We start from the raw sequence: 15,833 nt of genomic DNA, 5'->3' as shown, positions 1-15,833 counted from the left end.
TATAAAATGTATATGTTCGAGGAAATGTAAGACATGTTATTTGGTCTTAAGTGTGCCAGAGTGTAGTGCCACCCCTCTTCACACAGCATTCTTTTATCGCACTTCACTGTATTTCGCTCATTGGAATTTAAACGTGTATATTTTGTACTGGATGCCATCAAACTACACTCTCTGAAATGGAAAAAAGAACACATTGACACTGGTGTGTCAGACCCACCATACTTGCTCCAGACACTGCGAGAGGGCTGTACAAGCAATGCTCACACGCACGGCACAGCGGACACACCAGGAACCGCGGTGTTGGCCGTCGAATGGCGCTAGCTGCACAACATTTGTGCACCGCCGCCGTCAGTGTCAGCCAGTTTGCCGTGGCATACGGAGCTCCATCGCAGTCTTTAACACGGGTAGCATGCTGCGACAGCGTGGACGTGAACCGTATGTGCAGTTGACGGACTTTCAGCGAGGGCATATAGTGGGCATGCGGGAGGCTGGGTGGACGTACTGCCAAATTGCTCAACACGTGGGGCGTGAGGTCTCCACAGTACATCGATGTTGTCGCCAGTGGTCGGCGGAAGGTGCACGTGCCCGTCGACCTGGGACCGGACCGCAGCGACGCACGGATGCACGCCAAGACCGTAGGATCCTACACAGTGCCATAGGGGACCGCACCGCCACTTCCCAGCAAATTAGGGACACTGTTGCTCCTGGGGTATCGGCGAGGACCATTCGCAACCGTCTCCATGAAGCTGGGCTACGGTCGCGCACACCGTTAGGCCGTCTTCCGCTCACACCCCAACATCGTGCAGCCCGCCTCCAGTGGTGTCGCGACAGGCGTGAATGGAGGGACGAATGGAGATGTTTCGTCTTCAGCAATGAGAGTCGCTTCTGCCTTGGTGCCAACGATGGTCGTATGCGTGTTTGGCGCCGTGCAGGTGAGCGCCACAATCAGGACTGCATACGACCGAGGCACACAGGGCCAACACCCGGCATCATGGTGTGGGGAGCGATCTCCTACACTGGCCGTACACCTCTGGTGATCGTCGAGGGGACACTGAATAGTGCACGGTACATCCAAACCGTCATCGAACCCATCGTTCTACCATTCCTAGACCGGCAAGGGAACTTGCTGTTCCAACAGGACAATGCACGTCTGCATGTATCCCGTGCCACCCAACATGCTCTAGAAGGTGTAAGTCAACTACCCTGGCCAGCAAGATCTCCGGATCTGTCCCCCATTGAGCATGTTTGGGACTGGATGAAGCGTCGTCTCACGCGGTCTGCACGTCCAGCACGAACGCTGGTTCAACTGAGGCGCCAGGTGGAAATGGCATGGCAAGCCGTTCCACAGGACTACATCCAGCATCTCTACGATCGTCTCCATGGGAGAATAGCAGCCTGCATTGCTGCGAAAGGTGGATATACACTGTACTAGTGCCGACATTGTGCATGCTCTGCTGCCTGTGTCTATGTGCCTGTGGTTCTGTCAGTGTGATCATGTGATGTATCTGACCCCAGGAATGTGTCAATAAAGTTTCCCCTTCCTGGGACAATGAATTCACGGTGTTATTTCAATTTCCAGGAGTGTATATTCAGGTCAGTGGAAATTAAAAATGTCCTGTGGTGCCTCTCCTGCTTACAGTCGGCCAGTTTGACATCCTGCCCCTGTTTTAAAAAATCTTGCAATTAATATTGGATGGGATTATTTGTAATCGGGAGAGCAAGAACTCTTCAGAAAATTTGCACTCTCTATTGCCTGTTAGCTAATAACTTTATGTTTTGGGTGAAATAAAATCAAATATAGAATACATAAAACCAGTAAAGGCAAGAGAAAAGCAATACAGTACACAATTCTTCAATCCTTAGCTCCTAGCATTGTTTTCTCTCTAATCCTGCTACAGCTTTACATAGCATGCTTTCCTTTGATAGATCAGTTACCTCATCAAAATTCGTCAAATATTTTGCTACATGAAAAATCGAAATATCGTTGCCTAATACTGTGTCAGCTGTTAATCATATCAAGAAACCACACCAGTCTCAGGTAGTATTTGTATTATGTCTATTTTGTCACTGTCTGCTAGGTGAAACAAAACAGGTCTTTCTAACACTGCAGAAATTGCAACACACACCAAATAAACAAGACTGTTTTGTCACAAGTGGTCATTTTCATAACACAACTTTTATGTAGCTAGAAATGGGAGAAGGTACCACTCACACGCCACTCAACTGTGCATGCGCAAGAGCCCGCTCGTAACTGCTAAAACGAATCTAATGTTAACAGTTGTGACGTCACGCTCACTGGAGGCGATTTGTTGTTATGAAGCATTCCACAGTCTTCCTAAAGCCTTTGACATTTTGCTGTTGGCAAAAGCTTGTATGAGCACTGTTGTATATGGCACATCTACTTCGCAATTTATGTTTTATTTTCCTTTTTCTTATCATTCATGTTTTATTGTTGACCTATTATTCTGCAGTAGCAGGATACAGTAATATCCTTTGTTAGAGTATGAATTCTTACTAGTCAAAATTACAAAAATTTAACTGAAAACTACAACATTGAAAAATTCCCGGAATTCTAAAAAATTTCCAGGATTCCCCTGTTTTCTCCCAGATGAAAAAATTCCCGGGTTTTTCCCAAAACTCTGTTGTCCCGGGTCGTATACACCCTGGTAATGCACGTGATAGTATTCATAGATTCAGTTCTAAAAATCCCCAGATCACAAGGTCTTCATCTAAAATAAATAAAAATCATCTTGTCAATTTAACCAACACACATTTCAAGGAAGAAATTTCAAAAGCTTTCACAATAAAAACTGGTTTCTGACAACGTGATTAAGTATCCTCCCTTCGTTTTGATGTAGCCCTCGAGCACAACATGACAATTTGGCAGACAGAAAACCCACCTAAAAAACTGGATCGAAACACTAAATAATAATAATGAACTGCCTGGGGTTTGTGGATGATTTAGGTGTCTTAGCTTTTGGCATAGAAGATTTTCATGCACAGCTCATTAGCATCCAAAAAATCCCCAAAAAATAGGATTACAAGATTCCTTTGAGAACACTGAGAACATGAACATAAAACCTTTGCATATGTAAAATTTTCATATACAATTAAGAATATCATAGTTCTACAATTTAAATATCTTTGAGAAATTATCAGTTTCTACCCTGGTCAAAGTATAATAAAAATGCTTGTCAATAGATACTAAGATCCAACACTAGAAAACCATAACTCTTGCAAAACCCACTTACACTACGTGATCAAAAGCATCCGGACACCTGGCTGAAAATGACTTACAAGTTCATAGTGCCCTCCTCCATCAGTAATGCTGGAATTCAGTATGGTGTTGTCCCACCCTTAGTCTTGATGACAGCTTCCACTCTCACAGGTATACGTTCAATCAGGTGCTGGAAGGTTTCTTGAGGAATGGCAGCCCATTCTTCATGAAGCGCTGCACTGAGGAGAGGTATTGATGTCGGTCAGTGAGGACTAGAATGAAGTTGGCATTCCAATGCATCCCACAGGTGTTCTATAGGATTCAGGTCAGCTCTCTGTGCAAGACAGTCCTTTACAGGGATGTTGTTGTTGTATAACCACTCCGCCACAGGCCATGCACTATGAACAGGTGCTCCATAGTGTTTAAAGGTGCAATCAGCATCCCGAATTGCTCTTCAACAGTGGGAAGCAAGAAGGTGCTTAAAACATCAATGTAGGCCTGTGCTGTAATAGTGACATGCAAAACAACAATGGGTGCAAGCCTCCTCCATGAAAAACACGACCACACCATAGCACCACGCCTACAAATTTTACTGTTGGCACTACACACACTGGCAGACTACGTTCGCCGGGCATTTGCCATACCCACACCCTGCCATCAAATCACCACATTTTGTACCATGATTCATTACTCCATACAACACTCCTTACACCAAGTGAGGCACTTCTTGGCATTTACCGGTGCGATGTATATAAAGATATTATTTTGCAGAAGCGACTATTTCAAAAATGAATCTCTAAATAAGCGCAACCCGTTCTACATTGATGGCTTGTCATTACTTCCTCACTTCTAGCTCTTGTTATTCTCTCAGTTCTGGTATGGGCAAAGAGTCTGCAATGAGCTTTATCTACAAAACAATTTCAGAATATTCAACCACTTGGTGCCACTTTTGTTCTAAACACTTCTTCCATCTCACCTCATAATGCTGTAATATCCTGTGCAATATGAATCTTAGTCACCAAACAACATTTGTTTTTCATCTTACACATTCCCTTTATGCATTACGATCTATATTTTCTCTCAGAACCACTTTCATCTTTCCCCTTTTCTCTTCTCTTCTCTTCTACCTCTCTTGTTTGCTCTGCTGGTGACTCTGTATCCTTTTTTGGTCCTTCTATGTAGTTTATCAGTGGTATATTCATCTGTGTGTGTTCTCTAGTTGATTCTCGCCTACAAATTTCTGTTTTCTCTTTTCTCATTAATGATGATTAGAGGAAAGTACCTTGCAGAAATGAGCTCATTAGTATGTGAGAGAAGGACTGTTTTTCCACCATGAATGATGAACATGTAATGGAGATAGAACAGCAATAAATTATCCATACATCATCCATTTAATGATAGCTGAAACAAAGTAACTGGAATGGAAGCAGTAAAATGAATAAAACAAAAAGAAAGATCCATTTGAGATTCAGTTTTTTAAACATTAAAACAATTGTGTAATAATGAAGATAGCTCTCGTATGTCATCTCAAGTCACAGAAAACCCAGTAAAAGAAGCAGACAAACTGTGTCCCCCACTCTCACAAGCTTCCATTAATTCATTTATACTGGAAGCATTAATATTATTGGGTAAGTGCAGATAGCAGGTATTTGCAAACTTTCAGGCAGACTGCAATACCAAAGAAAAAAAATGAGAAAGGAAGAAAGAAAGAAAAATTACCTAACAGTGCCTAAATAAGAACATCCTTTGCTGCCCCATGTCTATAAAAGGAAGTGGTTATTAATACTGTAGTGCTTCGAGAATTTCGGGGTAAATTCTAGAAACACTTGGCTCTCCACTGTCTTGAACACCAGATATTTTAATGAAGAAGGCGAGAGAGCCTTTTTACTGTGCCACACATATCTGTGTGTGCAAGAGGGACAGCTGTCACGAGAAGCTAGGAGTTGCGTCGGACAAGTGGCCCCGACAAGTGGTTACCAGCGGCACTTTCGAATTTATATCAAAAATTCTAAGAGTGTTTTTATAATGTTCCGTGGTTTGTGGTGTCCTGAGGATTGTTACAGAGACAGATGAAGCGTGTATTGTATAGAGACTCTTACTTCATGTCTTGGATCTGCACGATTCATGCACATATGTAATTGTACGGGTGTTTTGTCAATTCCGACATTTATCTTGGAATCAGTTGGCTTGCTGGAGCTTGTACAGAATAATTATTACTTTGGGAATGAGAGTAGAAAATATATTATTGTTGAACTGAAAAGATTCTATGAGTTCATGATTTATCTCAAGAATAGAGAGTTGGTTAATATTATTCCCTTTAGCCCGATATTGCTGCACGGTGTGGGATCCTTACTAGGTGGGAATGACGGAGGACATCGAAAGGGTGCAAAAAATGGCAGCTCGTTTTGTATTATCACGTAATAGGGGAGAGAGTGTGGCAGATATGATACGCGAATTGGGATGGAAGTCATTACAGCAAAGGCGTTTTAGGTTGCGGCGAGATCTTTTTACGAAATTTCAGTCACCAACTTCCTCTTCCGAATGTGAAAATATTTTGTTGACCCCAACCTACATAGATAGGAATGATCATCAAAATAAAATACGAGAAATCAAAGCTCGAACAGAAAGGTTTAGGTGTTCGTTTTTCCTGCGTGCTGTTAGGGAGTGGAATGGTAGAGAGATAGTATGATTGTGGTTCGATGAACCCTCTGCCAAGCACTTAAATGTGAATTGCAGAGTAGTCATGTAGATGTACATGTAGAAACAGTCTTCAGAGAAGAATTACATGGTGAGAGCGACATAGCTCATGACCCAAGGAAGAGGATCAGCTGCATGCACAACATACGAGTCAACTGGAAGGGGCGTGTGAGTCATGCAAACCAACACAGCACTGTCTCGTCAACCAAGAAAGCATTAGAACATGGCGACCATGACAGGACTTGAAGAAGAAGGGCAATTGTAAGCCAGAAGTGGGAAGAAGATATTTGAGTTCCATAGCAACTAGGCATAACAAGACTGAAAAACTGTTCCAAGTAATTGCTGAACCAAAGGAAGAAAGTTGCGAATGCACCACAATATAAGATGAGAGAAGGTAATAACATCAAAAGAATGGAGGGAAGATCTCAACTTTTCAATTAACTAGATTTGGGTGTGGGGAGGAAGCAATCCCCATGCAGTAACCAACCACCAACGTCAACGCAGTAACCAGCCGCTGATGCCGACGCAGTGACCTGCCACCATTGCTGACTGCAACGGCTGCCATTCACCATTGCTGACTTCGCATCCGCTTGCCAGTGCCGACACTGCAACCAACATTCGACACTGCCGGCCCCTGTGCTATTCTACATCTGCTCACCAGGTGAGCAAAGAACAATAATTGTTTGAGTAGGGGGGGAGGGGTTGAGGGACGAACAGGAAACCGGAAACCATTCGAAGGCTGTAGTACTGTAACTAGTACATTTAGAGGTGAAGTTGTGTTAGATGATCACTAGGTCAAAGTCAATAGGGATATAGATAGCTTTCTTTAAAAAAAAAAAAAAAAAAAAAAAAAAAAAAAAAAAAAAAAAAAAAAAAACCAGGGGACTTCTCAACCAGCCGTGGCTATGACAGTGAGTAAGGAGGCGCCAGACTGGTCTGAGGTAATGACTTTACTTAAAGCCCAGTGAACTAAATGATCAAAATGCATCTTTAAGAAAATAACTAAATGCTAAGTTAGATGCTGAAAGAGCAGATTTAATTACTCAAAATGCTTGTTTAAGAAAAGAACTAAGTGATCAAATTCTTAAGTTAGGTTCAGTAAACACACAATTGAACGCCCTGTTAGATCCTCAGAGTGAAATTGTAAGTAACCACAGCAAAATCTTGAACAATCAAGCAGCCAACATAGTTTTGTTAAAGACTAAATTTTACTCTTTAAATAATGAGGTAGAAAATCTGAAATTAGATTTAAAGAGTGAACTCACCAGTTCTTTGAATACTCACATTGAACAACTATTTACTAAGTTTAACCACAGACAGGGTGAGCAATTTCAATATTTAACTTATAAATTAGGATCTGAGATTGAAGATAAATGTATAATGTAGAAACGAGACGTGTCAAAAAATTTGGATCCTTTCAAAATGTACGCAATGTTACATTCAATGCAGTAAAGCAAAGGTTGCATACCTTAAAATACAGCATGGAAAGACAGGATAAGCTGATCCCTACTGTCCAATCGTAAACTGCAGGTGTCAACATGTGAATAAATAATGTAGAACAAAATTTCAAAGAAAAAAATAGTCAACTTTGACATTATAAATATAAGTAGTCTGGCAGAACTATTTGAGCTAACTATAGATCAAGAAATTACCAAGCACATATTCTCCGGAAACATTGCAACTGTTGCTTTTCCAATGATAGTAATACTAACAAGGTTATAGATGACTTGTGTGAGAAATTCAAACTTGTCCATGACAAAGTTGAAAACAGAATAACTTTACCTGATGTTGTGTTACCTAGTAAAGTGGTGATTGTTTTTCTGTGGGGTGACTTTCACTCAAAATTTAATTAGAAGTACTGGTTTCTGCTTGCTCAAGTGAGGTTAGTATCAGATCCATGGGATCCGGGCAGAGTCACATCAATCCCCCAGGGACGTTAACATTCTGGGTTAACGTGCGGAGTGACGACCATCTCTTCCCGAGTTGTTTTCGGTGTTACTTCCACATTAATTTTCCTACACTGAAATCCCTTCAAATCTTCAACTATTCTGTAATCTATTCATAACCCTTAAACTATCCTATCATGTTATTATTTAAGTGACTTAATACGACTACAAGATTGTGACTAATTTAAGAGAATCATGAATAAACAGAGATCTCTAAACATAAAATGATGCGAACAGAATAATATTCTGGTAGAAGGTATAATATGATGGTACTATGTAAACAGAGTGACTTTAAGATGGAATGAACAGAATAGAATATTATATTTAAGAATAGTATAATATGAGGTGACTAATGCAATAACTATCTTATTGTAGTGTATAATTTTCTATTTTTATAGAACATTTATTTCTTTAAGAGATGTGATGTAGATGGGAGGGTTTGCATCGATCTTGAAAGGTGTGGGTAGTGTAGGTAAAGACATGACAAACACTACACACCCACCACACCTTTCACATGACCCTCACAAACAAATGTGACTGATTCTTCACCATCTACCGTTCCATAGGTGTTGCTAAGATTTTTCTTTGGAGGCTTCAAAGATGAAGGTGAGAATGTACATTCTGCAGGAGACGTTTAACATCACACGTCCTCCGGCTTCTCACTCAAGTACCAGTCAAGTAGGGATACTGGGGAAGGGGGGTGGGAAGTGTTTTCCTGTCTTGGGGGCTATCTTCTTTTTCCCCTTTGATCATAGCAACAATCTATTTTTTCCTTTCTTACTTCTCATCTGAGTACCGGTCTACCTTATCCTCTTTCCCTATGCATACACTTATATCGCTGAAGTTCTCCTCATTCTCTGTGGTTTTCTGTAACCTTCAACTTATTTCAAGTAATTAGACCAAAGAATCAGACTGCCCGAACACACACTGACATACACACAAGATTACACTTACACAAAAAATGTGAAAATTATGGGCTAAAAACCTTAAGCAATGTCAGAACTGCCAAGGGATGGAGGGCAATAAAGACATATGTACATCTGGGTAGATGCACATATTGTATGGTTAATGGTTAATGGTTGTTATATGACGGTTCTGCATCGTCTTTTTTTTTCTTTTGTTGCTTCATATATATTCATACATAGATAAAAGAACAGAGACGGTTCTGTATCACCCAAGGAAGTGTGAGAAATGAAGGTAGTAGAAGCTAAGGAAGAACTAATGAGCATAACCGAGGGAGTAACTTTTGGTGATAATTATTTAGAAATATCAGTTGAATATTTGTTCTTATGATTTGTAGGATAGTGGGACAAGTATAGAATAAAGAATGGTATGATATATTGAATTATATATAAATATGAGGCCTGCTGAAAGCGTAGAAGTTGAAAAATAGTGGAGGACTCTAGGGGATCAAATAAGGTACCCAGAGGTAAGAGTGAAGTGTGAAGTAGAATTGAATTTTGCCAGATAATATTTAGCGACAGTATACATAAAGATGTATACTAGGGCAATGAACCCTAAGGCCTATTCACAAAGGATAAGGGGCACGCACCCAGCTTTTATTGAATGAAGAAAAGGGCAGATAGGTAGACCGAAGAGAGGCTGACCTATACGGTGTGCGCAGGAGCACCAAGAAGGGGATTGACCTGTACCATAGAATAGAGGAATAAGAAAGGGGTGTACCTACAAAAATGGAAGGAGGTAGTGCATCCATAGGAGCAACCTGGAGGTAAAGTATAGGTACTGTGCCTATAGGTAAGGATAGTATTGTGACAGATGTCACACAATTTTATAGAGATTATTCTGGTAAGTTTGGATTCTTTACATCAACAGCATTATTAGGAGTTACAAGTGTCAGAAAGAACGCATTCATTTTTATTCTCCAGAGTTTCTTCCAGACAACAAGTTACTGTAGGAAATAAGACTGTTAAGTACTAAAGAATAGATAATTTAGAGAATTGTGCTAAAGAATGAGGCAGTCAAAAGTCTATGCCACCTGGAGTTTGTGATTGGAAATCAAGAATGTTGTCCACATGATTCCTAGATGTAAAAGTACTAACTCCAACATCGGGTGAAATGCTCAGATAGTTGTTGTCAAAACGAACAAAAACAAGAAAAGGAAAATCTAGGTATTAAGTACACAAGGACTAAAAGAGATATACTGTGTACTGGTTGAAATATAAATTAGTGTTGTGACAGATATTAATGTACATGATGAATATGCATAAAATATTGCGTGTTCGAGCAAAGGGGAGGGATATATAGTGCTTTGAGAATTTTTGGGTAAACTCTAGAAACACTTGGCTCTCCACTGTTCAAACACCCAATATTTTAATGACGAGGTTGAGAGAGCCTTTTTACTGTGCCACACATATCTGTGTGTGCAGGAGGGACAGCTGTCATGAGAAGCCAGGAGCTGCGTCAGACAAGTGGCCCCGACAAGTGGTTACCAGCGGCACTTTTGAATTTATATCAAAAATTCTAAGAGTGTTTTTATAATGTTCCGTGGTTTGTGGTGTCCTGAGGATTGTTACAGAGACAGATGAAGCGTGTATTGTATAGAGACTCTTACTTCATGTCTTGGATCTGCACGATTCATGCACATATGTAATTGTACGGGTGTTTTGTCAATTCCGACATTTATCTTGGAACCAGTTGGCTTGCTGGAGCTCGTACAGAATAACTTACTTTGGGGACGAGAGTTGAAAATATATTGTTGTTGAACTGAAAAGATTTTACGAGTACACGATTTATTTCAAGAATAGGGAGTTGGTTAATAATATTTTCTTTAGCCTGATACAGTCTTCAGAGAAGAATTACATGGTGAGAGCGACATAGCTCATGGCCCAAAGAAGAGGATCGGCTGCACGCACAACATATGAGTCAACTGGAAGAGACATGTGAGTCATGCAACCAACACAGCACTGTCTCTTGTCATCCAAAAAAGCATTAGATTACTTCATACTGATATTGTGAGCAATAAGAGAACAACTGGAGGTGTTGTGACTCTAGTTCTCCAAAGGTTTAGCACTGGCTATTTGTTCCACTCTCTCTTCACCACAGAATAACTCAACCATTTACCAAGAGGTGCTTATTTGTGATCCTGGGCCGAGGTTACAGGCTTCAGGAACACAACCAAGCACTTGTAGCCATCATTTCCATGCTATAGCACAAGTGTTCACTTGGACACTACGGATGTCTTACAGAGTTCATGGGCTTCATACGAGCTTTATCAACACAATGTGTGCATTCTTCATCACAATTCTTTGACTAGTTTAGCATGGATATGGTTGTTGAAGGCCGTGTTACAACTGTGTGAAAGCATACTACACATCTCTATCTGATCAGAAGTATCCTGAAATCCCTGTGTAATGTGGTATTGGCTACTCGTCGTCACGAGAGGCAAACCCATCAGTACAAAAGGAGGTGGGGAGTATTGTGTTGCTGAGAATCAGAAACAGGAAGATGCATTGGTCAGGAGAGCCCACTGGATTGAACATGAACTAGCCATTAGATTTCACTCAAGTAACAAATCTGTCAAGGGCATTTCAGCTCCTCTAAAACTGCCGAAGTGAACTGTTGGTGATATCATGTGACAGTTAAATAGAAATTCGAAGGAATAACCATAGCTAAACCAAGACCAGGAACACCTCATGTACTGATAGTCGGCGAGCATAGAGCATTGTGGAGGGTAACTGTAAAATCTTACATGAACTCAGTGGTAGAAGTCACTCACGAGTTTCAAAGTGCTACCAACAGTCCAGCTAGCACAATAACTGTAGGGAGCTAAAAGGAACAGGGTAACATTGTTCTGCATCTCCTCAGGAGCCACACCTTCCCGTATACAATGCTAAACAAAACTTCAGTTGTGTAAAGAGCAATGCCACTACACAGTGGATGACAGGAAACTAGTGATTTGGGATGATGAATCAGGCTATAGGCCTCCAGCATGGAAGTTCGATGGAAGCATTTGAGTTTGATGAATGATAGAAAAATGTTACCTGTAATCATGTAGTGCCAACAATGAAGTACACAGGAGGAAGTGTTATGGTACAGGGATATTTTTCACTGTAAAGGTGTTGTTTACCTTATTGATCTTAGGAAAACACTAAATGTGAAAAGCTTTGAACACATTTGGCAGTATTGTGTACTATAAAGTACAGGAATAGCTCAGAAACAATGATTGCATGTATCAGCACAACAGTGCACCCTGTCATAAAAGCAGCATCTGTGAGGCAACAGTTTGCAGACCATAATATTCTTGGAATAGACTGTCTTGTCCAGGAACCTGACACGAGCCCAATGGAATACATCCAATGAGAATGGAATTTTCACTCTTCAGTGAAGTGTCTCATGAAATGAAACTTCCTACTGGAAAAGCACTGTGTGCCAGACCGAGACACCGACTTGGGACCTTTGTCTTTTACAGTTAAGTGCTTCTTTGAAGTTTGGAAGGTAGAACGTAGCTCAGTTGGTAAAGCACTTGCTCGGCAAAGGGAAAGGTCACCGAGTAAGAGTCTCAGTTCAGAACACAGTTTTAATTAACCAGGAAGTTGCATTTGGGATTACTTTGAAGGCTGACTGCTCCAGGGCCAAGTATCCAAAAATTCTCAAAGCACTACATATCCCTCCCCTTAGATCTAATACGCAGTATTTTACGCATATTCATCATGAACATTAATATCTGTTGCAACACTAATTTATATTTCAATCAGTACACAATATAGCTCTTTTAGTCCTTGTGTACTTAATACCTAAATTTTCCTTTTCTTGTTTTTGTTCGTTTCGACAATAACTATCTGAGCATTTCACCCGATGTTGGAGTTAGTACTTTTACATCTAGGAATCGTGTGAACAACATTTTTGATTTACAGTCACAAACTCCAGGTGGCATAGATTTTTGGCTGCCTCATTCTTTAGCACAATTCTCTAAACTATCTGTTCTTTAGTCCTTAACAGTATTATCTTCAGGAAGAATGAGCTGTTATTTCTTCACAGATGTTGAGACACCTCACTGAAAGCATTCCCCAGCAGAGTTCAAGCTGCCGAAGGTGAAGGATGGCTGCATCCCACATGAACGTAAATTAATAGGTGTGTGGATACTTTTGATTGGGTAGTATAGCTGGATGAAGAAATCCAAGCTCCATAACAAGACACACAACTATGAAATTTTACTGAACTGCTTTCCTGAACGGTAAAAAATACTTAATTTACTGGCAACAATAGATCACCTGCAGCACATATGTGAGGAGCTTATTGTAGCTTGGAAATGTGAAAAGAAATTTAATAAACTGCTCCACATGGAAGACTGTTAAGAATGTGAATGTTAGTAACTGAGGAGACATAGGCGACATAGGGGTCAAGGAAAGCTTCAACTGGAAGGCGATGCCAAATTAATGTGGGAAAATAACACCACAGTCACAAACTTCCTTCCCAGTCTAAGTTCAATGAAGTCAGAGGAAAAATATTGATAAAATATTAATGCTTTCTGAAATTACTTGTTGACAGTGCACAAAATTAATCATCTGGAAGTAATATTGATTCTTATTGTCCTTCACTTTGTAACATTACTACAAATTACATGTCTGATTGCCACACTGTTTTTTTAAATTTTTATTCCACTTATGGTTACAATGAGAAATCACTCTGACCTGGGACACAAGTGAATGGTTGGTTATCCCATGTACCACTGTCGGTGCACATGAGAGCAGTATAGTTAAACTCCTTGGTCTTAACATAATTTGATTTACATGCTAGATTTGCTTTGCTGCCCACAGACATTGGTTTATTGCATGCAATCTTCTGCCCAAAGCTTGAGTAGCACTTGATATCAAGCAAATCATATACCAGAGGAGGACACTGAGCTGTAACAGTAATTGAAATTTGTATTAGATTGAAGTATCACACAGTTTATAGTAAATTAAAGTTATCTAAAAAGCTAGATAAACTATTATACAACTTAAATGATTTGTTATACAGTACCATAATGTAATGTGCTGGAGGCAGAAAACAACCTGCTCTTCTCACAAACTGGTGGAGGTGGAGTAAATGCCTCATCGAGGCAATAGGAATCATTGGGCCCACTGATGTGATATCCTTCATCACAGAAGAACTGCAACTGTGTGCCAGAAGGGACTTGTGCTCCTGGTCCAAAACCACAAAATTGGGAGTCACAGCCAAGCACTTTATAGCCACCATTTTTGTGCTTGAGTGGAAGTGTGCACATGGGTGCTGGAGATGTTCCACACAGCTCAGGAGCTTCATCTGAGCCATCACCTTCACACTGGATGGTACCATCACAAGCCGCATTCCCATCAACACAGGCACCATATGCACACTGGAAGAGGGCACTAGAGCAACTGAAAGATGGATGAAGATTCCCTTAATACCTACAACTGCCACCAATATCCCTCTGTGCACAAGAACAGCACAGTCTGATGACTGTCTACATCCATGTAATCAATGAAATAATTTGAATTGCTAGACAGTATATAATACTAGACAGTAATGAAAAAATAAAATTGTATAACTAGCATTAACATTAAAGTACACAACACATCTAATAAAATGTTAAAATCTATATTTGAAGTGCTGCACATTTATATGAAATTATTTGGGTTTTGTGCTGCACTTTTTTCCATTCTTGTGGCAAAAATATAAAAAATGAACACCCAGCTTTAAAAATGAGAATATAATACTATATTTAAACAGTCACACTGATGGCAGTCAACCATATGTGTATCACAGATTTTGGCTTTCAAAATCAAATAAAAGAAATAATTCCAATACAAGTATTGTATTCTTATATTTCACTTCTCTCTCATCACATTTTTATTCTTATTTTGACAAATATGATCTCCAACACTGATAACTGTTGCGGTTAGCCCTTATACATATTTTTGTCATTTTGTACAGCAGGAAGACAAGTGTCATCCATTTCAACATGGCAGTGCAATTGATCAATACCAGAAGCACTGAACAAATGATATTAGGTATTGGGACGGGAGGAGAAATCAATTCTGAAGGAACATGTACAGTTTGAGACTGACATTGGCAGATGCATACGTTCTATCTGCAGAGAGGAGATACCATTATCATTTTTTCAGCAAATCCAGTGGAGATCAAACATGGGAACATTTTTTCAAGATGTATACATGGACAAGGAAAAAACATTCCCAGATTTCCCGGTTGAAATTACACTTTCTCCCGAGTGAAAATACACTTTTCCTGTGTTAAGTGACAGTATACTTTTCCTCAGCACTGTAAAACTTATCAAGCCTTTGTATGTTTATGGTTTTATACTTCGACGTAGAATTTCCTGGCACTTTCAAAAATGAAACTCAGGGGGAAACAACACATTTTGGAAAGATCTTTGATGTGCAGCAACATGTAAACTGCACATTTTTATGTTTCAAAGGTATAAATTCGAATTCCACCAAACACCGCATGTTACTTTCCAAAGCACCGAAATCGAGATTGCGACATGCTTTTGTAAGCCAGTCATAGCTCATGTCACGTGATCTCACCAGCTGATGACAGCATAGGACACATGATGTAGTCAGCCAATAGCAATATCACTCTTGAGTAGCATGAACACAAAATAAGAAAAGTTAATGGTTTAAATTAATATGCATAGTGTCGTCACAAAAAAAAAGCAAAGCTTTCACATTTAATCATGGTCTCTAATTTAATAAGCTACAAGAGAAGCTAAGCTTCCACATATATTGTTGATCTTTTTTGCGTGTGTCACACTTCAAGATATATCACACAAATGTGCTAGTAAAATTTTTTAATAACGACATAAATGTCTGATCTGGGCTCAAAATTCTTCTAGATGGTCATCCTCACAGAATTGATTTTTAATTGAGAGTCAAATGCTCTGCCATGTAAGAAATTCATCGTACATTCTCCCACATAGTTCATCTTGTGTAAAAGGAAATTTACTTTGAACGTAACACTTTTCAAACCACCAT

General features: G+C 39.9%; 1 protein-coding gene across 1 annotated transcript in view; it reads right to left on the bottom strand.

Annotated features, from left to right (window-relative positions):
* The window catches only part of LOC126281798 (modular serine protease-like), a 182,225-nt gene that overhangs the window by 108,550 nt on the left and 57,842 nt on the right, over window positions 1-15,833 (bottom strand). The window contains exons 4-5 of the mRNA XM_049981012.1: window positions 13,843-14,219; window positions 13,512-13,724 (exon numbers count right to left, since the gene is read on the bottom strand). Of these exons, the coding sequence (XP_049836969.1) occupies window positions 13,512-13,724; window positions 13,843-14,219 (590 nt within the window). The remainder of the gene's footprint in view (window positions 1-13,511; window positions 13,725-13,842; window positions 14,220-15,833) is intronic.

Source organism: Schistocerca gregaria, chromosome 7 (genome assembly GCF_023897955.1).
Source record: "Schistocerca gregaria isolate iqSchGreg1 chromosome 7, iqSchGreg1.2, whole genome shotgun sequence".
In the NCBI taxonomy this organism is placed as follows: Eukaryota; Metazoa; Arthropoda; class Insecta; order Orthoptera; family Acrididae; genus Schistocerca; species Schistocerca gregaria.
The sequence above is the reverse complement of the archived record's forward strand: the minus strand, read 5'-3'. Positions and strand labels throughout refer to the sequence as shown.